This window comes from Canis lupus, chromosome 19, assembly GCF_011100685.1.
Source record: "Canis lupus familiaris isolate Mischka breed German Shepherd chromosome 19, alternate assembly UU_Cfam_GSD_1.0, whole genome shotgun sequence".
NCBI lineage: Eukaryota > Metazoa > Chordata > Mammalia > Carnivora > Canidae > Canis > Canis lupus.
Genome location: NC_049240.1, coordinates 54,446,873 through 54,470,334, shown reverse-complemented (window position 1 = coordinate 54,470,334; position 23,462 = coordinate 54,446,873). Strand labels below are relative to the sequence as shown.

The 23,462-nt window shown below is 35.7% G+C and overlaps 1 protein-coding gene across 5 annotated transcripts in view; it reads right to left on the bottom strand.

Moving 5' to 3' along the window:
* Positions 1 to 23,462, bottom strand: part of RIF1 (replication timing regulatory factor 1) — a 52,699-nt gene that overhangs the window by 4,984 nt on the left and 24,253 nt on the right. For 3 of the 5 annotated variants that reach the window (XM_038565193.1, XM_038565194.1, XM_038565195.1), the window contains exons 20-35: positions 23,018 to 23,167; positions 19,078 to 19,177; positions 16,408 to 16,672; positions 15,003 to 15,045; positions 14,278 to 14,480; positions 13,646 to 13,745; positions 11,287 to 11,406; positions 9,739 to 9,890; positions 9,284 to 9,361; positions 9,148 to 9,202; positions 5,524 to 8,757; positions 3,434 to 3,580; positions 3,050 to 3,127; positions 2,847 to 2,962; positions 2,149 to 2,302; positions 339 to 447 (exon numbers count right to left, since the gene is read on the bottom strand). In XM_038565193.1, the coding sequence (XP_038421121.1) occupies positions 339 to 447; positions 2,149 to 2,302; positions 2,847 to 2,962; positions 3,050 to 3,127; positions 3,434 to 3,580; positions 5,524 to 8,757; positions 9,148 to 9,202; positions 9,284 to 9,361; positions 9,739 to 9,890; positions 11,287 to 11,406; positions 13,646 to 13,745; positions 14,278 to 14,480; positions 15,003 to 15,045; positions 16,408 to 16,672; positions 19,078 to 19,177; positions 23,018 to 23,167 (5,104 nt within the window). Of the gene's footprint in view, positions 1 to 338; positions 465 to 2,148; positions 2,303 to 2,846; positions 2,963 to 3,049; positions 3,128 to 3,433; positions 3,581 to 5,523; positions 8,758 to 9,147; positions 9,203 to 9,283; positions 9,362 to 9,738; positions 9,891 to 11,286; positions 11,407 to 13,645; positions 13,746 to 14,277; positions 14,481 to 15,002; positions 15,046 to 16,407; positions 16,673 to 19,077; positions 19,178 to 23,017; positions 23,168 to 23,462 lie in introns of those variants that run through there. The other 2 variants (XM_038565197.1, XM_038565196.1) reach the window with 2 other exon arrangements.

Sequence of the window (23,462 nt, the reverse complement as noted above, 5' to 3'; positions counted from 1 at the left end):
CAACAGAAAAATCTACACCATAACTTATTCAGTGCCATTAAAGAAATGGTCAGGCGACTTCATTTTTATTAACAGCATAACTGGAACATTGTTTAGTTTATATCCTTGAGACCTTGATGGAGCAGCAGCTGACAATTAGAGAAAAACAACTAGACATACTTGGAAGTCAAATTAGTTACTTTTTCATGCACTTGGCCACACACACACACACACACACACACACAAGACCTGTCAAATTAAGAGTATGGTCAAATTAAAACGAGAAGCGCATAACAGAAGTATTTCTTCAAAGTCAGCTGATCCTGTACATAAAACAATCCTGCTTTGCTAAAACATACCTGAGGCAAGTCTTTCTTCATCAGAAGGGACAGATTTAGTTTGTATTCCATTTACTGTTTTTTCAGTAATATCAAAAACTGGAATCTCCTCTAGTCCACGAGACTTTACCTTGATTATACATAGGCCAGTAAAACAAAAACAAAACCAACAAATTGAAAAGTTGCTTTTAAAAAGACGAACAAAACTAACACTGGAAAAGAATCTAACATACTATGCTTCCTAGTCCAAAACATGACTATTAGCTCAGCTAATCCTGCCAAGAAACTAAGTTCTATTAACGACACACAAAATGGGAGATCCCTGGGTGGCGCAGCGGTTTGGCGCCTGCCTTTGGCCCAGGGCGCGATCCTGGAGACCCGGGATCGAATCCCACGTCGGCCTCCCGGTGCACGGAGCCTGCTTCTCCCTCTGCCTGTGTCTCTGAGCCTCTCTCTCTCTCTGTGACTATCATGAATAAATAAATAAAATCTTTAAAAAAAAAAAAAAAAAAAACGACACACAAAATGGGATTATAAAGCACTTTCCCACCAAAGAGCTGGTTATGACTTTGTAGTATTTTCTAGTGGACTTCTCAAGAAATAGCTATGGTAGTCAACAAAATTACACTGTATTTCCCAAGTTTAGAAGGTAAGAAAATACAAGGCAGAGAGAGTGCCAAGCTTAAAATCATATGGACTTCTTTAAAAAAGAATGCAACTTTGAAAGGTGTTCCCAGGATTACTGATTAGTGATTGAGAAAATTCAGAAAATCAGCTTCAGGTTAGAGTTACCATACTGATGGGTACATCAATTCAACTCCTATGTAGATACTTAGGAGAAAAGAAAAACACGTCTACACAAAAACTTGTATAGGAGTGTACATAAGACCAAAAGTAAAAACAACCCAAATGTTAAGCAACTGATGGATGACCTAGATGTTGTATATTCACACAAGGAATATTATTCAGCCATAAAGAGGAATGAAATACTGATATATGTGACCTTGAAAACATTATGCTCAAAGAAGCCCGTCACAAAGACCAAGCTTATATGATCCCACTTTTATGAAATGTCCACAGCAGGCAGAGGCTACAAACTACTAATGTAGTCTTTGGATTACTTAAAAGAGTTTTAAAGATCACAAATAAATCTTTAAATCAGAGACTTAAAAAAAAAAAAAAAAAAAAAAACAGCACAAGTCTTCAGTAGTTAGCAAACTCCACTCTTAGAAATTCTAATATAAACACTGGTTTTCAAGTTTAACGTACTGTTTACACTTATTCATAATTCTGCATAATTTCAATGGACACAAAAAGGGTCTCTGCAAAGGTTTCAGTAGTCTGAATCCTTCTGAAGTGATATAGTTTTGCACATATATTCTTATGAGGAGTTGGGAAGTAGAGAATCTTGAAAAATGTCTATGACCCAAAATATTTAATGTCCAAAAAGTTGTTAAGAACAAGAAAAATTAGAGTTGTGTTGGACATCAAAACTGAAATACTGTTAACTACAAATTTGCAAGATTCTCATTACAATGTTTAGATTTGAACATCCAGGTTTTAGGAATAGTATCCATGGAATCAATCACCAATTTGGTGGAAATGAGTGAGACAAGGAAGTAGGAGGAGAAATTTTGAATAAAGAAATACATTACATAAAACTGTACAAAAATCAAGAAGCCAACTTATCTGTGGAATTATAAAGTGATCTTTTAAAGTTACTCTTGACTGTGGGGGAAGGGAAGAAAAGGTGGCATAAAATGAGTTTTTAAGCAAGACTATCTACTGAGGTATCATTTATTTATATTTGATTTAGAACATCTAAGTTTACCTGCTGCTCGTGATAGACTCTAAGAGCCTTTCTTACATTGGACACTTTTGGAGAACGGATAGGAAGAGTTTTTATTTCAGACGCTGTAAGAGTACTCAAATCACCAATCGTTTTTATGTTCTTAGCTCTAATGAGCTGTCCTAGTCCTCTTGCCCTGAAGAGGTTAAGAGAAAAAGGAAAAACATCATCATATCCTTTTACAATCTGAATTTGATGTGTTTGCCTGGCTTAAGCAATAGCGTTGGAAAGAGACTAAGCCCAGTATGTGTCTCAGACTTCACTTGTATTATGACTTAATGGCTGCATGACACTGCTGGATTAACCTTTCTGAACTTCAACTTGTAAGAGTGGAAAAAATAATCAGACTCCTTATGGGATGAGCACTGGGTGTTATTCTGTACGTTGGCAAATTGAACACCAATAAAAAATAAATTTATTATTAAAAAAAAAAAGGATTAAATAAGAAGAGAACACATGCAAAGAGCTCAGCACAGCACCTGGCAAAAATTAAGCACACAATTATCTTAGCCATTACTGTATTATTATAAGACACTTTTCTTCCCAAATGAATTATTTCTAAAATAAAATGTGTGAAAGTGCATAGGAATCAATTCTAAATCTAAGAAGCCCAATCATTTAAATATTCCTCTTAAACAAGTGGCATCGTTAAGTATAAGCCAGCATAAACAACTACTTACCACATGTTTGATGTAATCTGAGGTAAAATGATATCAACTGGAGCCACGCAGTTCACCAAAGCTGGGTAAACACTTTCTGTTGGACATGGCATAGACTCTTTAACCATTTCTGTAATCTTAGAATAAATTTCAAATCGTTAAATAGAGGTCACCTGACTGAACATGAAAATATAAAGTTGCTTGAAAACTAAATCACTTCTTACTAAACACTTCTTTGAGCTCTTAAATTTAGGGCTACGTGATCCTGGGGACAGAAATCCTTTGGTTGAAGTGGCATTATGCTAGACAGAAGAAAGGAGAGAAAAAAAACTCACTCAGAACCCTAGAAAACTATAATTTTACAAACTTTATTTTCATTACTTAGATTGCACTAATTTCCTACAATTTTGAGAAAATGGAGTCAACTATTAACCTAATCAATTGCTTTTGGGATTATCGCTGCCTTTTCCACCTCTTCATACTTGTTTACCATGTTGCAGACAAAACAATGTATCCACACCAAAGAAGTTTATTAATTTTAAGACAAATTGTACTATGCAATTCTGTACCTGCATACATATACACGTATTTTAAAGCCTGCAGCTTACCTTAAAATGTGCAGTAGGTGAAGTTTTAACACTTTTTACTATGGGAGAACTATTTGAAGAATGGGACCTAACATTACAGCATCGTCTATCAATGTCATCTGCCAATCCTGCTTGGTATATCGGATCCGCAAAGGAGACACGGCGAACCTGAAAACACGGGTCATGTTTTTATTCAACAAATTAAAAAAAAAATCACATCATAAATTCTCATTATAAGGTCCCCCCAAAATAGCATGTAGGATTAGAAGCCAGTGCACACAGCTGCATTTCCAAATGGCTCTCACAGATACTACTTAATACCACTGGTCATTCCAATTATCCACGTACTAAATGGTCTATACATAAAATACCAACAAAGACAGTGGTAGAAAATGAAACTGCGTATAGCAGTTGAAATCGTTATCATCAAATTCTACTTACCCTGTAGGCTTACTACAGTGACTTAAAAATACAAGGAAAAGAAGTAGAAATAGTACTAACTGGTCTCTGGTGTATCACGCTAGCCTGTATACCCTTTAGAGGGTACCAGAGTCACAGCAATTTTTCATTTTGGCCTCTTCTAAACTCTTATGATCTGTTCATTCATTCAGCTATTTTTGATATAAATATGCAATAAATAATTATGCAATAAGGCATAACCACTAACCACGTATATAAATGTCTCCTGGTCTTGATTCCCAAGAATGGACAGATTTATACTTTCCTCCTATGGAAAACTAAAATGTCTTGCTGTTGCCTAAATAAAAATTAAATATGAGGTACACTATCAAACAAAACATACTGAAGAGGGCACGTCTGAGTGACTCAGTCGGTTAAATGTCTGCTTTCAGCTCGGGTCATGATCTCAGGGTCCTGGGGACACCCGCATCAGGTTCCTTGCTCAGTGGAGGAGGCCTGCTTCTCCCTCTCCCTCTGTTCTCTCACTCTCTCAAATAAATAAAACCTTAATAAATAAAATATACTGAAGACCTCAACCCCAATACATTCTATCTTCAGGCTTTATAAAAACTTCTATATTAAATACATACATATATATATAAAACCCACACACCAAGAGCCTCAATATAAAAGCAAAGCAAAATAAAGCCAAAAAACTGAGTTCTCAGTGTAAGATTTTTTCATACATCTTGAGGAACTCTTCACAATGGTGCTTGTTAAAGGCAAAAGTCTCTCTTCTATCACGCATGTCTGTATACACAAACACAGGTTCAATTTCAAAGTTAAAGAATGTTCACATCATACCTTTTCAGAACATGTCCTTTACTAAGGAGATGACAAGCTGAGCTCTGTAAGCATATGTAACTGACTTTTTAAATTTATTCATTCAACAAATGATGTGCAAGTTAGAGGGTCAGGAGCTGGAGCTAAAGCAGGTACATAGAGGAAATCCATGTTTACAAGCTAAAGGAGTCAGTTTAGTAAAGATGGGGAAATAAAATTATGAATCAAATCACATCCAGAAACTGATAAAAGCACAGCCTGAGACTTTCCTCATTAGCTAAGGTCTGGAAATAATAGTTTATAGAAACACTTCAAGGTGACAGACTGCGTAATGTCCTAGCACACAGTGAGTGCCAACTAAAGCTTATCAGTTTCTAAATGTTTCCTCATGTTATGAGCAAAAAAAAAAAAAAAAAAAAAAAATCCTAGGAGAACCTCATTAATGTATGTGGTTAAAGATCTTTAGTGTCCTGAAGTAAAGGACTTCAAGCCCCTTTATCAACCCTTCTTCGTCTGCGTGCTCTCTTCCCTAGTCACTGTGGCTGTTACTCAAAATGAGTGGTCCCATCAGTCTAAAGTCTGTCATTCACCAGGTGTCACTGTACGGCCAAAACACTCAATTAAACATGGGCTAGTGGGATCCCTGGGTGGCGCAGCAGTTTGGCGCCTGCCTTTGGCCCAGGGCACGATCCTGGAGACCCGGGATCAAATCCCACGTCAGGTTCCCGGTGCATGGAGCCTGTTTCTCCCTCTGCCTGTGTCTCTGCCTCTCTCTCCCTCTCTCTGTGTGACTATCATAAATTAAAAAATAAATAAATAAATAAATAAATAAACATGGGCTAGTTAATGTGCAGCCTCGATTCTCCTACCTTGTGAACAGGTGATGATATTTCATCTTCCTGAGGTCTTTTTAGTCCTCTCTTTAAAATGCTGGTGGAGGGAGAAGCCAAAGGAGACCAGACACAGCGTGTCTGCATGCCACTAGGACTGCCATTTGCTGATATAAATAAAGGATCAAGTTCCCTTAATTTCTGAGGAGATGCATTATTGTCTTCTGTTACTAGATCAGAGATGGCTGCTTCAGATGTCCGAGACTGGGAGGTTTCCTCCACTTTCTCTGAAGTATGGTGAACTTCCTGTAAAACTTCATCATTTCCCTCAACCATTCGATTGTTCTCTAATATGGTTTCTTCAGACTTACTAAATTCAGTATTTGTTTCAGTTTTGTTAGAGTCAACAACCTTCCCTTCTTCAGTGCTTATCTCCAGTGTGTTGGGAACAAAATTGCTGATTTCGGTAGCTGATGTCTTTGTCTCGGCTTCTACAGGAATAGTAGAGATTTTGGTCGAGTCCCCGTCCTCTGTTTCCCTAACTTGGTCCGTTTCACTGCTCACCTCACCAATCACTGTCTCTTCACAATTTTCGGTTTCAGCATTCACTTCTTCAGATGAGCCTGGACCAGATTCGTCACTTCCTTCATCTAATTCCCCGGCGGCTGTTTGTTTAGGTATCTCCACCTGAGCGTTCACTTCTATAGGTGTGGTATTATCAGAATGACCAATATCAGATTTAAATTCTTCAGCCTCCAGTTCTTCAGCTGTCTCCGCTTCAGATTCATCACTTCTTTCACTCTTTATCTCCATTACCTCTTCTTCAAGAACATCAGTTTCAGTACTCTTTTGTTCAGAAAAGCTAGCTTCAGATTTATCACTTTCGATATCCAATTCAATAGCTTCTGCTTCTTCTGGATCGAATTCTGCTTTAATTTTACATGCATTTGTTTCAGCACTGACAATGTTCTCTAAACTTACTTCCTTTTCCAAGACAGACTCTGGCTTTTCTTCGTTGGTCTCCAAGGCAGAACAATGTTCCAGTGAATTATCTTTGGAATCACTTAAACATGGGCTAGCAGTTTTACATTTCTTATTGGCTGGCTCTTGGCTTTCAAGAGATGTTGCTTCTTCAGAATCCATATCACAGGTTTCTTCAACACTTACAACTTCGGAAGGAAGAGGGTTTTGAGTAGGATTTTCTTTCAACTCCGTTTCAGATATAACTAATGAATCATTAATAGCATCATTCTCCTCCTTGAGATCCAAATGAAAATTCACACTGTGATGTTCATCATCTAAAAGTTTTACCTCAGAGCACAGATTAGAAGTTTCTGATACAGTTACAGGTGTTTGCGTATCTGTCTTTTTGGTTTCACTGACCTTTACATCATAATTTTCTGTACTCTTTAGCCCAATGAATGACTTTTCCTGAGGCTGTGATTTTTCTCCACAGCAATCACAACCTTTAGATCTCCTTACCCTCTTACTTCTCTTATGCTGGCATTCGAGCATTTGTAAAGTTTTTTCAGAAGGCAAAGAAACGTCTGATGTCCCTGTTTTTGAGGATTCTCCCACAGTGTTATTTTCTACAGAATCTCGTTTTTGTAATCTCTTGCTGGCATTTCTAGTCCTTAGATTTGATTCTGGCACAGAAGGGTTTGAAAAGGAATATTCTGCACATTTGTTGGTTTTACTTTTTCCCTCATAAGTATTTGGTACGTCATCAGAAACCTGCGATAAATCTGAAGACGCCGTAGAATCTTCAATAGTTACATTATTTTCCTCTTTCTGTTCACAAATCTGAGATTTTAGGTCTCTCTCTACTTCAGAATTTGCTTTGGGATCAAGTGTCTGGTGTTGGATATTTATACATTCCTGTTTTATCACTTTCTCCTCTGGATCTTCAATGTCAACACTATCGTTGCTTTTGTTTTTCCATTTGCCAGATCTCTTCTTTTTGGGACCTTCTTCTTTTGCCTCAGAACTATCAGATTCTGAGTTCTCAATGCTGGAAAGTAAACCTTGGGATGCTCTTCTGGTTTGATACCGTGTTCGTCCACTTACTGGTTTTTCAGAGGGCTTATCTGCAATGTCCTGGGCACCATCTCCCTCAGATTTAATATTCTCAAGGTCTAGCTTTCTTTTACTTTCATCAATTTCATCAATAGTGCTGGTTTCCCCAAAAGTCTTCTCATGTAAATTATTTCCTTTCTCAATTATATTATCCTGCACACTTTGTTCAAAAATCACTTTTGGCTTAGGTATCACATCATCTTTTACATGCAATGGACTTTTCTGAAGGGTCTTTTCTTCTTCCTTACGTCTTTCTTTTTTTTGAGGATTATTTTCCTTTTCTTGGCTGTCAGTGGTAGGCTCTATTTCTGAACGTCGCCTTGAGGATCGTCTAAGGGTTTTTTGATTTGGAGTGATCTGAACAGGACTATCCTCATCTACGATTTGGTCTGCTGGTATTACAGCTGGGGGTGTATTTTCTTTGGATTCCAAACTGATTCCTGTTTTCTCTTCTACAGTATTGTTTTCTAGTAATACTGCATTTTCTATTGTTGGTTTAAGCATTGTATCCTCATTCTCCACTGCAGATTCAGAAAGGTGAGCCAGATTATCTAACACACATTCTGTTTGATTAAGCAAACCAGGTGGGTTATTTTCTAAGACTACTGTGCCATCAATAGATTCCTGAGTATTTTTCTCCTGATCAGATCTCATTAAGAGCTTAGACCTTTTATTCCCTGTTTGTTCAGCTTTATTCGACCTTCTGCTTGATTTCTTAATCCCATGCACTATTTTTTCAGAATCAGATTTTACAAAAGCCATTTCTCTTTTTTTTGCCTTTGGTGGAATATCTGTTTTATTCATGACTTCCTGGTTATTTTTCACTGTAACAGTTGAGGACATATTACTTAAGGGGGACGGACTAAAAGGTCTATTTTCTGAACCATCAAACTTCTCCAAAGTAATAAAGGTTTGCCTCCGACTTGTAGGCTGTGGGGGAGTTCCAGAAATGACGGCATTAGAAAATGAACTACTGTTGACACCAGAAGTATTTTCTGCACTAGATGCACATTTGGTGGTTTTCTTTGATGAAATTAAAGCTTTCTTTCTGGCATCATTATTACTGCTCAGTATTTTTGGATTTGTGTCATTAGAAACACACTCATTCGAAAGGGAAGCCTTTCCAAGATGTTCATCCGTACCACAGTTTTCTGTGACATCTTGAGGAAAGACAATGTCACTCTCTGTTTGTCCGTCCTGCACAGAAACATACACATGTATATAGATTAATGAAAAACAAGTCTGACTTTCTAGGAGAAATCTTAGTATGAAACCTCATTCGTTCAAAAGGTAATCACTGACTTTCAGTATTTTGCAAATATTCCAAAGTTGGTGATAGATGCCCATTAGTTTCTACTTATGTAATTTAATGTATTTATATTTAATAAATCCTACTATATTTACATACATACAGATACACATCCACATCCTCACACAGACACACATCTACAAACACAATGACTACAATTCAACCAAAGTCTATTAGATAGAGTTGAAGGATTATGCAATGTATTTTCAAATTAATACAAGAGACTTCATAAAAGGATAATGATTCTAAAAACCCAAAATAGGAAATACCAAATATACCTTAAATATCACCTTAGAATCTTCCTTTGATTTTTCAGTTAAAGTAGGAATTTCCCTGAAACAAACATGTATAAATTAAAATACTGTTTATAATTAAAATTAGAAAACCAGTTACTTCAACAACTTCCATACTTACACGGACTCTTCTTGAGTATACTGAGAAAAAGTGTCTTGTGAAACATCCAGATTATTATACATGGCAGGAATATCATACCTGAAAAAGAACTTACGTAAGTAACTTCAAAATGTGGTATTCCTACAATTAGAAATTAAACTTAAAATTGTATATCGAGTTATCTTTTAAGAACAATGTAATATTAAGACTTAGAAGTTTATTTTCCATTAACCATCTTCTCTCTCTCCAACACTACCTCCATTAATGATTCAGCTCTAAATGCGTAAATATTTGGTCCGTTACTAAGTAACAACTGTATACATTATGAAATGCAGCCTGCATGGCATAGTTTTTTGACATTAAAATATACCATTATTATACCGAGTATACTTGGTTCTAAACACAAAGTTGTAGTTAATTGCATGAAATCTAAGTGTGAATATAGAATACCAATTCAATATAAAAGACTACAAAACCTCTTTGTTTTGAGTACTTCTTTCTGATGTTCAGTTAGTATTCTTTCCTTTGATTCTTTTCCTTCTGGTGGTATAAACACAAAGTCAGTAGACTTTTCTTCTTCCAAAGGCATTTCACTCTTTGTTTTTGAAGAAGACGATTCTAATTTCAACTGCAAATTTATAAAAGACAAATGTATATTTGAGTTTCCAAATTATCTTCCAATATTACAAATCAATCTCTATCCTAGGTTATCTTAGTCAAGTAAAGTTCTTCAATAATGACTAGTTAAGTTTAAAGTTCAAACCTACAGGATATCCTAGGTTAATAATTAGTACAGTGTCCCTTGCTTTCATTCTACTTCTAGAAAACATTCAGAAAATAAAAATTATCACTACTCTTCAAAAAGTAGACAACTTACTTATAAACAAAGCACAAATATGCTTTCAGGCCAACATATGGAAATTAAGTAGTTTGGCAAGAAGAGAGAACATCAGCAGCTCTGAAGCTGAAGCACAAATTAAGTTAAATAAAAGTTGCCGGGATCCCTGGGTGGCGCAGCGGTTTGGCGCCTGCCTTTGGCCCAGGGCGCGATCCTGGAGACCCAGGATCGAATCCCACATCGGGCTCCCGGTGCATGGAGCCTGCCTCTCCCTCTGCCTATGTCTCTGCCTCTCTCTCTCTCTCTCTATCATAAATAAATAAAAATTTAAAAAAATAAAAAATAAAAAAAATAAAAGTTGCCAAAATAATACTTTCCATACAGTAACACTGTGACTGTTATTTTTACAAATTTTCAGTGCACTGGTTTTCATTCTATTTTATAGTTGCTACCAGACTGTGTTGGGAGTCATTCTTTAAAAATAGTATTTTTCCTTTCATTTTGCCAGGACCACAGTTTCAAGATTCTAGAATACCCTTACTGGAAGTCACAGAAGAGAATTATTGTCTGAAATCAGTTAACTGTCAACTAGTAAGATTATGAGTTTTAAATGAGGCCAAAATCGATATCTCACCTAAGCATTCTTTCAATAACGGAAGTTCTACAATGTTCTCTTATATGCTACCTATGCTGTAACTACTCATACCTAGAGTTCATTCCACTTCAAAGGGGCTACTGTACTTAGTGGATGCTACATATTAAGCAGATGTAACTTTAATAAGAATGAATCAGGGATCCCTGGGTGGCGCAGCGGTTTGGTGCCTGCCTTTGGCCCAGGGCACGATCCTGAAGACCTGGGATCGAATCCCTCATCGGGATCCCGGTGCATGGAGCCTGCTTCTCCCTCTGCCTGCCTGTGTCTCTGCCTCTCTCTCTCTCTGTGACTATCATAAATAAATAAATAAACAAACAAACAAACAAACAAATAAAAAGAATGAATCATCTCCCAAAGTTTTTCTAGAGTTCCACATTATCCTAACAATCTTTTTAGTCTAAGCTCTATTATTCCCCTTTAACCCTTTTATTTAGCCTTTAATTGCTTTTTCTTTCAATTAAAAGTTGTTATGTTCTCAAGCTACAATATATCTTAATTTTGTAAGTTCTATTTAAGTTTGGAAAAACATACTTTGACTGGTGGTTTCATGTTTTCTTTTGCATCTTTTGTTTGTGCCAAAAAAGAATCTCTTCTTCCACTTGATTTTCTTTCCATGCCACTTATCTTCATATTTAACTGTGAATATTCTGTCTGTTTTATTAAAAATGAAACAATTTTTAAAGTGCAAATGTTGTATTTCTCCTTTCATGCTTTGAATATTCCAGTATAAATTCTCATTTCAAATATCAAATTCCTTTTATTATTCAAATCTCTTAAAATCATGTCAAAGAAAAGAGCCATTGTCTAATTCATGAACAGCAAACAGGCTTGGGATCTCTAACTTATACAGTAGCTATTTTGCACCATTTTAATAAATTTTTAAGTTCTGAATATTTTGAGAATTTTACAAATTCTAAAAATAAGATACAGCAAATAAATACTAAAAATGAATTAAATTAATGGACTTCAAGGACCCTCTTATTACTAGGAATATATCTAAGAAAAAATCACAGCCATAAAACTTTAAATATCAAACAATGAAATATGCATGATAGAAAATATTAACTGTCATGTCCCTTTCAGGCTTTTTCAAGACAAATTACACCAAACAAGTCTCAAGTCTAATCACCTAACAAAGTTTTAGCCAAAAATGAAAACTAGAGTGCTTAGATAGCTGTTAACTTTTTTCTCTTTTAGGTTCTAAACAAAGAACAGCTAGGCTCCACTTGCTGTTGAATAGGAAAAAGTTGTCTAAGAATGTCCTACCTCATGGATATGCAGTACCCATGCCTTTCCTCCTTGATCCTCAGATAGTAATTAAGTATTATTAGCCAAAGTAACCTTGTTCCAAATGGGTTATATGATAGCAAAGATGTGTTTTTCTGACAGAAGGAATGAGAGATTCGATGGAAAGAACTGAGAAAATGAAGGGTAGCTCTTGCTTAGACACAGACCAGTACCTATTATTCTTGGTTTACCTAAAGCAACACTTAACCAAGTTATTTTAATAATTACATTTGTGAGGGTATACACACGAAATGCCACAGTTCAAAAAAGATTATTAATGAATAAGAATCAGACTATTTACATGAGATTCTATGGTGAAATTTACCCTCCTTAAATCAGAAAATTATTTTTAGTCAAAGGGCAACAAAAACTAAAATAAACAAATGAAATTACATCATGAAATTAAAAACCGCTGCACAGTGAAGGAAATCATAAACAAAATGAAAAAGGAAATCTATTGAATGGGAAAAAAATATTCACAGATCATAAATCTGGATAAGGGGTTAATATCCAAAATATGTAAAGAACTCTCATAACTTAATATTAAAAAAAATGATTAAAAAATGGGTAGAGAACTTGTATAGATGTTTTACCAAAGACATACAAATCTGGCCAACAGGCACATGAGAATATGTTCAACATCACTATCATAATCAAGGAAATGCAAATAATAAGAGTAACAATCATGGAAATGGGAAGAAAAAAAGGAAGTGCCAACAAAGATGTGATGGAAAGGGAACCCTCGTACACTGCTGGTGAAATGTAAATTGGTGTGGCTACTATGAAACACAGTAGGGAGGTACTAAAAAATTCAAAGGAGAACTACAATACAATCCAGCAATTTTATTTCTGGGTATTTGTCCAAAAAAGCCCCAAAACACCAAATTTTTTTCCCCCAAAAAACACCAATTTGAAAAGATGTTCACCCTCATGTTCACTGCAGCATTATTTACAATAACCAAGATATGGAATCAACCTAAGTATTTCCTTAAAGATGAATGGCTAAGGAAGATATACCCACACCACCACCATGGATTATCATTCCACCATAAAAAGGAATGAAATCTTGTCATTTGTGACAACATAGATCAACCTAGAGGGTATTAGGTTAAGTGACTGCCAGATGAAGACAAATACTGTACAATTCACGAACACGTAGAATTTAAACTATAACATGAGCAAACAAACAAAACAGAAACAGACTCAAAGACAGGAAAGCAAACTGTTGGTTACCAGAGGGGGGGATTAGATGAGGGCAGATGAATCTGGTGAAGGGGATTAAGAAATACAAACTTCCTGTTATCATGAAGATCATTTCACCGTGTATAAAAATATCAAATCACTAGGATGTATACCTGAAACAGGATTACTGTAGGTCAATTATACTTCAATTAAAAAAAAAAAAAAAAAAAAAAAGCATTTAAAGCCAGACAGTGGATATTTCATAGGAAAACCCTACATTATGATGCTCTCTTGTGCTCAAGTTTTACTTGTTTATCACATCAGTAAAACATTCTAAGTTTTTGTCTTTTAGAAAATTACACTGAAATCCAATAAACAAACTACTCACACATCATTCAAAAGTAAAGAAACCTCAACTTACTGCATCTGAATATGGTCCACTGGATTCCTCCATAATTTCAACATTTTCCAAACCAGGTAAGAGAAGCAGAAATTTCTGTTTGGCTTGTCTTAGTACTGGTCTTTTAAAAAGTACATAAACATATATACCTTGAGTCAAGCAGGACTGGTCAATACTGATGACATGTTAACAAGAACACTTTGAATTTTAAAGTGGCAAAATACATCCACCTTAAAGACTGTTTCTCACACTATATACACAAAACTGGGACAAATGTAGAATATTCGGTTATTTGCTAAACAATTCAGTTCCCAAATTTTCTTCTTAAAAAAATTTCCCAATTTTTATCATGCAAAATTTCAAGCAAAAGTAGACTATTATATTAAATTTGCATGTACACATCACCTAATTTCTTACCCTTTATATTTCTTTTTAAGGAAAATTTAACACTGCTCTTTATGTTCCTAAAACCAAGGTTACTCTAAGGACCAAAGTAAAAGGTCAAGTTACGTTTAATTAAATTACCACGTACTCCAAATAACATTTCAACTGAGGAATGCTCTGCAATGATTCCTCATAAGAAAAATTCACGTTAAAACCAAAATCTCGATTTACATGATCATAGTAAGTATATAATTTTGTGGTTAGCATACTTTAACTCTTCAGGATAAGTCAACATCGTCGCTTTAGCAAACGTGGCATTCCAGAACTGAGCACTTTGTTTTCTAATGTGTTTATTCTTGTGCAAAAATATTATGCACAACAATGGAGAGATCTGTTCAAGAAGTTCGCTGTCATAAGTTCCAGTATAGTTGAAGTGTAGACAAGCAATTATCTCTCCTAGTAGCTTTTCTAACTAGGAAAAAGGAAAACTTTATTAGGATAACATATAGAAATGTTCTTTTAAAAGAGGAAAATATAAAAGCACAAAGCATACTAAATTAAATAACTCACAAGTTACGATTTTAATTTTTTAAATTCAAATGTTTTTTTAAAAGCTCCACCAGTCTTCTTAAATATATGATTATAAACTGACAAATTAACAGGTGAACTTAACTGTAATTACTGTTATAAGACCTTGATTTCAAACTTATTTTCAATTAACAGAAAAAATTACATTTTTCTCATGAACAGAGATTAATAGTTGGCGACACAGGTTTTACCTATAAAATATCGGAACTAATTACCCTCCTATATAAAAAGGATCAAGATAGGAGGTGGGGAGTTACTATAAATTTAAAGCAACATTATTCCATTCTTTAAGAACTATGTGCCCAATGTCATGTTACTAAATGTCCATTAAAACTGGATGTATAATGCTTTTAAAAATCAGAACTATTCATCAAAGTATGTTTTATAGACTATTGTCCATTTTTACCTTGTTGCTCATACAACTATACACTTTAGGAACTTCATCAAGCCTGGGAAGAAAAACACAAGAGTACCACTTTTATTTTAGAAAGTCAAACCCAAAAATATGTAATGCAGCCATAAAAATGAGATCTGTGTAGTGATATAAAAAGGTGCCCCAAGACTTAATTTTAAAAATGTCAAATTATCAAACATTGAACATGAAACAAACTTATTTTTAAAAGTGAACCATAAAAAAACATCTAGAATAGACCTCAAAGTACTAATACTAGTTACCTATTTCTGCACCTCTTTTAAAAATGCATAAATTATTTCTGATTAAGCTTAAAAACTAAAAGATGTTAAAAGTTAATATATTTAGGGTTCTACTTTGCACTTTATAAAATTTGTTCCTAAAACTTCCTCCATGAATTTAGTTTATAAAACACAAGACTATTATGTTTGAGCCACATAAGTCTGCTAGAAAAGGCATCCATGAATCCTTTCAAATTGCTCTTTAAAGAATGTTATTTGGGGGGGATCCCTGGGTGGCTCAGTGGTTTAGCGCCTGCCTTCGGCCCAGGGCGTGATCCTGGAGTCCCGGGATCGAGTCCCATATCGGGCTCCCTGCATAGAGCCTGCTTCTCCCTCTGCCTATGTCCTGCCTCCATCTCTCTGTGTCTCTCATGAATAAATAATTTTTTAAAAAAAGAACATAATATTTAATAAAATTTTTTTAAAAGAATGTTATTTGTGATTTTTCAAGGTTTTTTATAAGGCATTGCTTCAATTCAAATTTAAAGAATAATATAAATTAAATTTTTACAGGTAATTCAGAAATTTCAATGTGTATACCTTTTGAAAAAACAATCTGACATCTAGGACCTCTTTCTGCAGTAGTGGCAAATGTGGACATCGATGTGTGTACAAATATGTCCAACTGTAGTGTTGTTAAGTTAGGAGGGAAAAGGCTAGAAAAACATGTCCACTAAAGAAACTTCAGTACAAAGTTTTATGGAACCCTCTGCAGACATCAAAGAGAATGAGATTATTCTTAGATGAATGGTGTAAGATGCATACAATATTTAAAGTGCATACCATATACTTCATTGCAAAGTAGAATATCAGGTAGGCCTCATATATATACATCATCTGTTTAAACAGGTGTGCTCATTTGTATTAACAAATCTAAAAACATATGTACTAAATTGAAAAGGCGGGTTGAACTAGCACACAAAATTTTAAAATTCCCGATTTCTACATTATATTTATGTACGATGTGAACTATCTTTTCAACAAAAGCAGTTCAATATATTATACCCTTTACTATATTGTAATTCATAACAACAAGCTGACAGGAAAATGACAAGTTTGCTACCTAGATCTAAAGACATTTAATTTAAAGCTTTTAGGTAGAAATTCTAAATACTTACTTTAAGTTTTCATAAAATAATGCCAGAGGTCTTGTTAAAGTTGCAAATATTTTTCGGATCATAGAAGGTAAAGAAATACGTCCAAGTACATTAGAAAGAATACTGGTGATTGAGTTGCCAACAGTGAGGAGAGTATCAGAATGTACTTCCTTGAGGCTCAGAGTGTGGAAAGAATAGATCACTCTCACAATAAGTTTAAATAAAGAAGCCAATTTCCCTAGAGGCTCTTTCTTCTTTTTGGACCAATCTGAAGGTCTCTGTGGTGCTAAGATAAAATTGAATTTATTAAAAACTCAAGTACTTTGAAAAGTGTTACTGTACATCTTTACAATTTATCTCATTTAAATGGCATACATCTAAAATATAATGAATGATACATCTAAAATATCTATTTCTGTAAAGAGATACCCACAAATCTTAAAATGATATGCCACTAGTGAATAAATAGATCACAACATTGTCTGTAAAACCAAAGCAGAGACAAAGAAAAACTATTTGGCAGATCTAGAATAATTTCAGAAAAATGAGTATTTCCTCTAAGAAATTATAAAATGCATTTCAAATTTTTATATTCTCTGAATTTCAACAGCTCATCTGAAAAAAGTACTAAATTATAGAAGATCAGCTCCTGGGGTGCCTGGGGGCTCAGTCGCTTAAGTCTCCAACTCTTGGTTTCAGGTCACATTATGATCTCACGGGTCGTGGTGTCAAGCCCCAAGATGTGCTCTGCGATAGGGGAGAACTATGCCTGAAGATTCTCGCCCTCTGCCCCTCTCCCCACTCACATGCATGTTCTCTAAAATAAATAAATCTTTTTTTAAAGACAGGTCCAAGAATTAAATTTTAAAAGTTAATTTTTAAAATAAACAAAATTTCCCTTAGAAATTATTGCTTCCTGGCTCATCTATAATACACTGAACCCTACAAATAACACAAGTCACAGATCCAAATCCTCAGGAAAACAGGAAAAAAGCCTAACTTTGAAGAAAAAGATGTATCTTAAAAGCACTGACTTTCCTGTGTTCTATTCTTAGATCCTGTCTCTCATTCAGATATCTACCTCTAGAGATAAAGCCCCATCTGTCAAGAATGTCATATATATTCCAAAATTACCTTTCTTTCCCTAAAAGAATCCATTTTCTTAAGGTAAAATATCTCAGACTTAAGAGAAAATTCTAAGTAAGTGCTTGTTAATGAAAAATATGTGGTGAAATGAAAAACAAATGTTACTTACTAACAAAAGAAGTCTATCTTGTTCCCTGGAATCAGTTTCCCAGACACAAATATATATTGTAACGGCCACCCAAAAATTCCAGGTCAGGATGTTAAGGCTGAGAAGACAGCCCATGAGTCAGGTGACACCTATCCCACACCTGTCTATTTAAGAGGATCCAGGAGCAGTAATATCTTAATAATAATGAATAGATCTCATTTCTAAATGCCATCCATCCTCAGCAAAAAGAACCATGTTCCTTGTAAATATGGTTGGTTCCAGGTTGAAAGAGAAGTATAGGATGAGCCTGATTATATTGTACCAAAGGTCTCAAAAAATAATGGAAATAATGAATAATGAATGAATAAATGTCATACAGGCCAACACGAGCATAATAAGTATCAATAACAATTAATTATTAACCACTGAATAACAGCCATAGGGGTATAAATAAAATTGAGGAGGGGCACCTGGGTGGATCAGTTGGTGAAGTGGTAAACTCTGGATTTTGGCTCAGGTCATGATCTCAGGATCTTGAGATTGAACCCCAGTTCGGCTCCCTGCTCAGTGAGGAGTCTGCTTGAGATTCTCTCCGCCTGCCCCTCCCCTAGGGTCATGTTCCACAGCACTCACGTGCTCTCGCACTCTCAAATAAATAAATAAACCTTTGGGGGGGGTGGGAAACAAAGCTACATCTTACATTAAGATGTCATTTGCACCTGGAAATGACTGGTGCCCAGTAGTGCTCAACAACTATAGAATGATTTTTTTTTTAAGGCCCCAATGTGGGGCCTGAACTCACAACCCTCAGTGTAGAACAATTTACTATGAACATGTAAGTAACAAGGACAGCTTTTAGAATTAATGTAATTAAAGACAGAGGAGATAAGCATCTTGATACATTTTAATATAATCATATGAACAATGTGATTCCAGTAATCATCTTAGTGCTTTAGGCAAGATGTATTGATGGATGATAAATTCATGGGTCAAAGTTTGCTAAGAACCTGCCACAAAACATTAGTTTATTAGTCATAGCTACTAACTTAAAATAGAAAACCTGGCAGATACTGTCTTAACACCAGTAATGGGACAAATAAGAACAGTTTAACAAACATCAAAGTTTCCTCCCCAGATAATCCTTTTCTAAGATGGAATAAGTAAAATCACTGTTAGGCAATCTCTAAACTGGATAATATTGATCTGTTTTATACAAGGAGGAAAGATGTTTTGTGTGTGTGTGGGACGAGAGATCATGAGCATGGTCCAAGAACACATGAGCTTGTAGCATACCAATGTTGTACAATATAGTTGTAGGACAACCACATGTGACATAGTTACATAACATCAAAAGCAGGTAAAATGAGGTCGGAAAAGATACTAGGATTTGTCTCGACCACAGTTGAAGACTGCTGTGTTTATAAAATATTGGGTGAACAAAGTAAAAAAGTACTTACGTTTAATTTTGGGCTGATACTTAATATTGTATGGTGAGAAGTCGATGCAATCAACCATTACAGTAATTATATGAATGATCCTATCCAAGAATAATACATTCTAGGGAAGAATAATGAAGTATCATATTAGAAACTTTCAACTATTGGCATGGTTTCCAAAAATACTAAGGATCAACAAAAAATATAAGACTTTCACTTCCATATGTAACATACAAGGTACATTAATCAAGTACTCAGTTATGAATACTTTCTGGTTAACTGCTGTGTGCCAAGTACCATAATTTTTGTTTCTCAACATTTAGGGAAAATAATTCAGTTTTAAGATGCCCATAAGACTCAGCATATAAACCAATAAAATGAGAATGAAAAGCAAGATTCTTAATTAGATTCCTTATCAGATTCTTCATGAAAATTGTAGGTGTTCATTAAACCCAGTGATTAAAAAAAAAAAAAAGCATTAGAAAATGCATTCCACCTCCCACTATCGACTTTGATCAACAAACATGCACCATCATGAAGGATACCAGTCCCATGAAAAAGGTGTGCTAAATACTAACAGAACTAATCCATGAAGAAAAATCTAGTAACAAACAGAAGAAAACTTCTATGTTCCGGAGGAAATATTGACTTAAAAACACAAATTGTAAAAACAAAACCATTATAAAACATTTTCAGCATTTAAACTGCAGATGAGGGATCCCTGGGTGGCGCAGCGGTTTGGCGCCTGCCTTTGGCCCAGGGAGCGATCCTGGAGACCCTGGATCGAATCCCACGTCGGGCTCCCGGTGCATGGAGCCTGCTTCTCCCTCCCTCTGCCTGTGTCTCTGCCTCTCTCTCTCTCTCTGTGACTATCATAAATAAATAAAAAAATTAAAAAAAAAAAAAAACTGCAGATGAAGTTAGAAATACCAAGCTCCTAGAAAGCAGTACTAAAACAAGTCACAAACAGGTGTAGAGATAAAAAAAAAAGTAAGGGATACAGAAGATCCCTTACTCGAAAGATCTAAAACCACCTAAAATGGTACTCAAAAACAGAAGGGACAAGAGGCACACAATTAAAGCAAGGCAATTTTCCTGAGAGGAAGGCACAGCTCTTTATACCAAAAGGGTCTATATCAAGGACTGAAAAGAGTAATTTAAAAAGATGCCCCCAGAGACACCCTGGTGAAATGTCTATATTCCAAAGATTAGAAAAAACTTATTTTATAGAAAATGAAAGAAAAAAAATTTCTCTCAAACTATGCATTTGCAAAAAAATGAGCTATAATTAATTATTCAAAACTCTGTGATATAAATTCTCTGGAATCTAAAATTCCTAACTAATCAATTGATTATGTACTGAACAAGGAGGCATCAGTCATACATGATTGTTGAAAAGTGGCTTTTTTAATTGAAGAACAGAATACACTGAAGCAAAACAAGGGAAAATAATAGGATACAGGAAAATAAGCTGAGCAACAAAATACTCTCAAACTTTGAAAACCTATTTATTTTCCAAGTTTTAGATTTTCAACGAAACCTGAAAGGTGGTAAATTTAAAATTCTTGGGATCTTTGCTTGCTGAAGTAGAATGGATATTAAGTCTTCACATTTGACAGATGAATAGAAAGTTTTAAAAGTAGCATCTGAAAGAAGCTAAGAATTAAAACACTTCTTACTTAATAGATCAAATACGTTTACTAAAGACTCCCATACTTCCTTATATGCTACAAGACACAGAAAAGTTAAAACAGATTGAGAAATATCTACCAAGAAAATCCTGAATCTGTACAATGGAAAAATATATACTAATTACAGTCAATGAACTTAGTGAAATACAACATGGATGAACCTTCCAACTAAAACACTATGCCCAAAAGACACACAGTAGGACTTTAAAATTTAATAAAGAAGAATACTAAACAAATATAAGTGTGGGTGTATAGTAAAAATATTTTAATGAAACAAGTTTTCAAAAACATTAGGACAGTAACCTACTCTTCAGAGAGAGAAGGGCATAGATTCAAAACGGATAGGGGAGCATCTGAGATGCTAACAGTGCTCTAATAACGGACCTTGGTGAGGTCTACAGAAGTATTTGATAATTTGTCAAATTGTACTGTTAAACGCATTTTGCTAAATTTCTCAGGAAGTTTTTTTTTTAAAAAAAGATAAATTCTCAAAAAGGTGTGAGCATATTAATATTAATTAATATCAGGTTGGTAAAATGCAAAAGGCAGTAGAGAATAATTACCATGAAGATATAAAGTTACAAACATTAAGTATGACGGTGTAGCATTAAAACGTAATAAACATTTTCAAATACATCAAATTCACAATCAGGGAGACACTTTATGAAGGCTCTCAGAAACAGCTGGTAGGTGAAGATAGCACACTGGAGGATCCTAAACTCACCTCATCCCGCAAATACACCTAAGATCACACCCACAGCATGTCAACCCAGAAAATGACACAGAAACCGGCAGAACATACTTTCTTGTGGCTCAAGGTAGAGAAGAGGCCACATGGACAAAGTAGGAAGGGTAGAGATGCAGGTGGGAACCAACCGGACTCACCCAACATCCCCAGTAGGGAGGCCATTGCAGACACAGGGAAGGAAGCGGAGCAGACCCCAGCCCAGGCACCACAAAGATAAATCACCCTAACATTCGGCTTTGAAAATCTGAAGGGCTTATTTTGAGAGATTTTTGTTTTCTTTTTAAGATTTTATTTATTCATGAGAGACACAGAGAGAGAGGCAGAGACACAGGCAGAGGGAGAAGCAGGCTCCGTGCAGGGAGCCCGATGTGGGACTCAATCCCAGGACCCTGAGATCACAGCCTGAGCCGAATGCAGCCGCTCCACCGCTGAGCCACCCAGGGGGTCCCTTATTTTGAGAGTTCTTAAAATCAGTGGGGCTCAACACCTAGAACTTTAAAAAAATCAGCTGGCTGGGCTGGGACTGCCAGCAGAAACTGAGTCCCCACACTTAAAGGGACAGCATAACAAACAACATCACTGAGATCTAGCACAGATACAGCAGTTTGAGAAATGCCTCGAGTACAAGGGAAAGATATTTAGAACGAATCTCCAAACAAGTGCTGGAGGGGCCGTGATCTTTAGGAGACTTATCCAAGAGAAAAAGAGCTGGCAGGGGCAATTTCGCCCCCCAACCCCCAGGTTAAATACATGGACCTACTTTTTTTTAAGTCTACAAACTTCCAAAGGATTGCCTTTAAAGATCTAAGAGGTAGGGGATCCCTGGGTGGCTCAGTGATTTGACGCCTGCCTTTGGCCCAGGGCGCGATCCTGGAGACCCAGGATCGAGTCCCGCTTCAGGCTCCCGGTATGGAGCCTGCTTCTCCCTCTGCCTATGTCTCTGCCTTGCTCGCTCGCTCTCTCTCTCTCTCTCTCTCTGTGTCTATCATGAATAAATAAATAAATCTTAAAAAAAAAAAAAAGATCTAAGAGGCAGCTATGAGAAAGTTGGCTCTAGGATAAGATCCTCATATTGTTTGTTTTTAAGATTTTATTTATTTATTCATGAGAGACAGAGAGAGACAGAGAGAAAGGCAGAGACACAGGCAGAGGGAGAAGTAGGCTCCATGCAGGGAGCCTGACGTGGGACTCGATCCCAGGTCTCCAGGACCAGGCCCTGGGCTGAAGGCAGTGCTAAACCGCTGAGCCACCCGGGTTGCCCAAGATCCTCATATTGTTAATCTAGAATAGCATAGGCACTGAAGGTATGCAACATAGTAGTAAAAATGTACCACCACTGTTAAGGGTCCTGAAACATGGACCTCAGTCATGTAGACCAAAGACACCAAACTGTTTTGTCACACTTGCTTTAGATTAGTCACTTATAAACTAAAAGCATTGTAAATGACAGTTCACAGACATCTCAGTTTATTTGAAAAGTATTCTTTAAAAATAACCAAGGTCAGTACTGGGATAAACTCACTGAAAAGCCTGAATCTTCTAAACTGGACATCATCTTGGAACAAAGTTCCTCACAACACAAATTCTCTTCTGCAGTTGCCACCAAAGCAGCACAGCGGGCAAATGCTCTATATAATTCTGACCAAGTTTTAAGTAAGGTCTTCATGGTGGCCTAAAAGTAACAATATAAAAGAAAATTTAAAACTGTATATCTACATATCAAACACCTAACAGAATGTATACTAAAAAACCACTGGAACATTTAAGGTGTCACAGAAGAGACTAGCATATAGTAAATTTACCTCCCCCACAGAATTCTATTTGAACTGTAATAATGCCACAATACCAGCAATTATCAAAGGTCAAGAGGAATTTCTCTCTTCCTTCAAAATTTTTCTTTACCCTAAACTGATTAAGTCAAAGGAACTCTCATTGCAGGAAAAATTACTGTAGGAATTCATTATAAA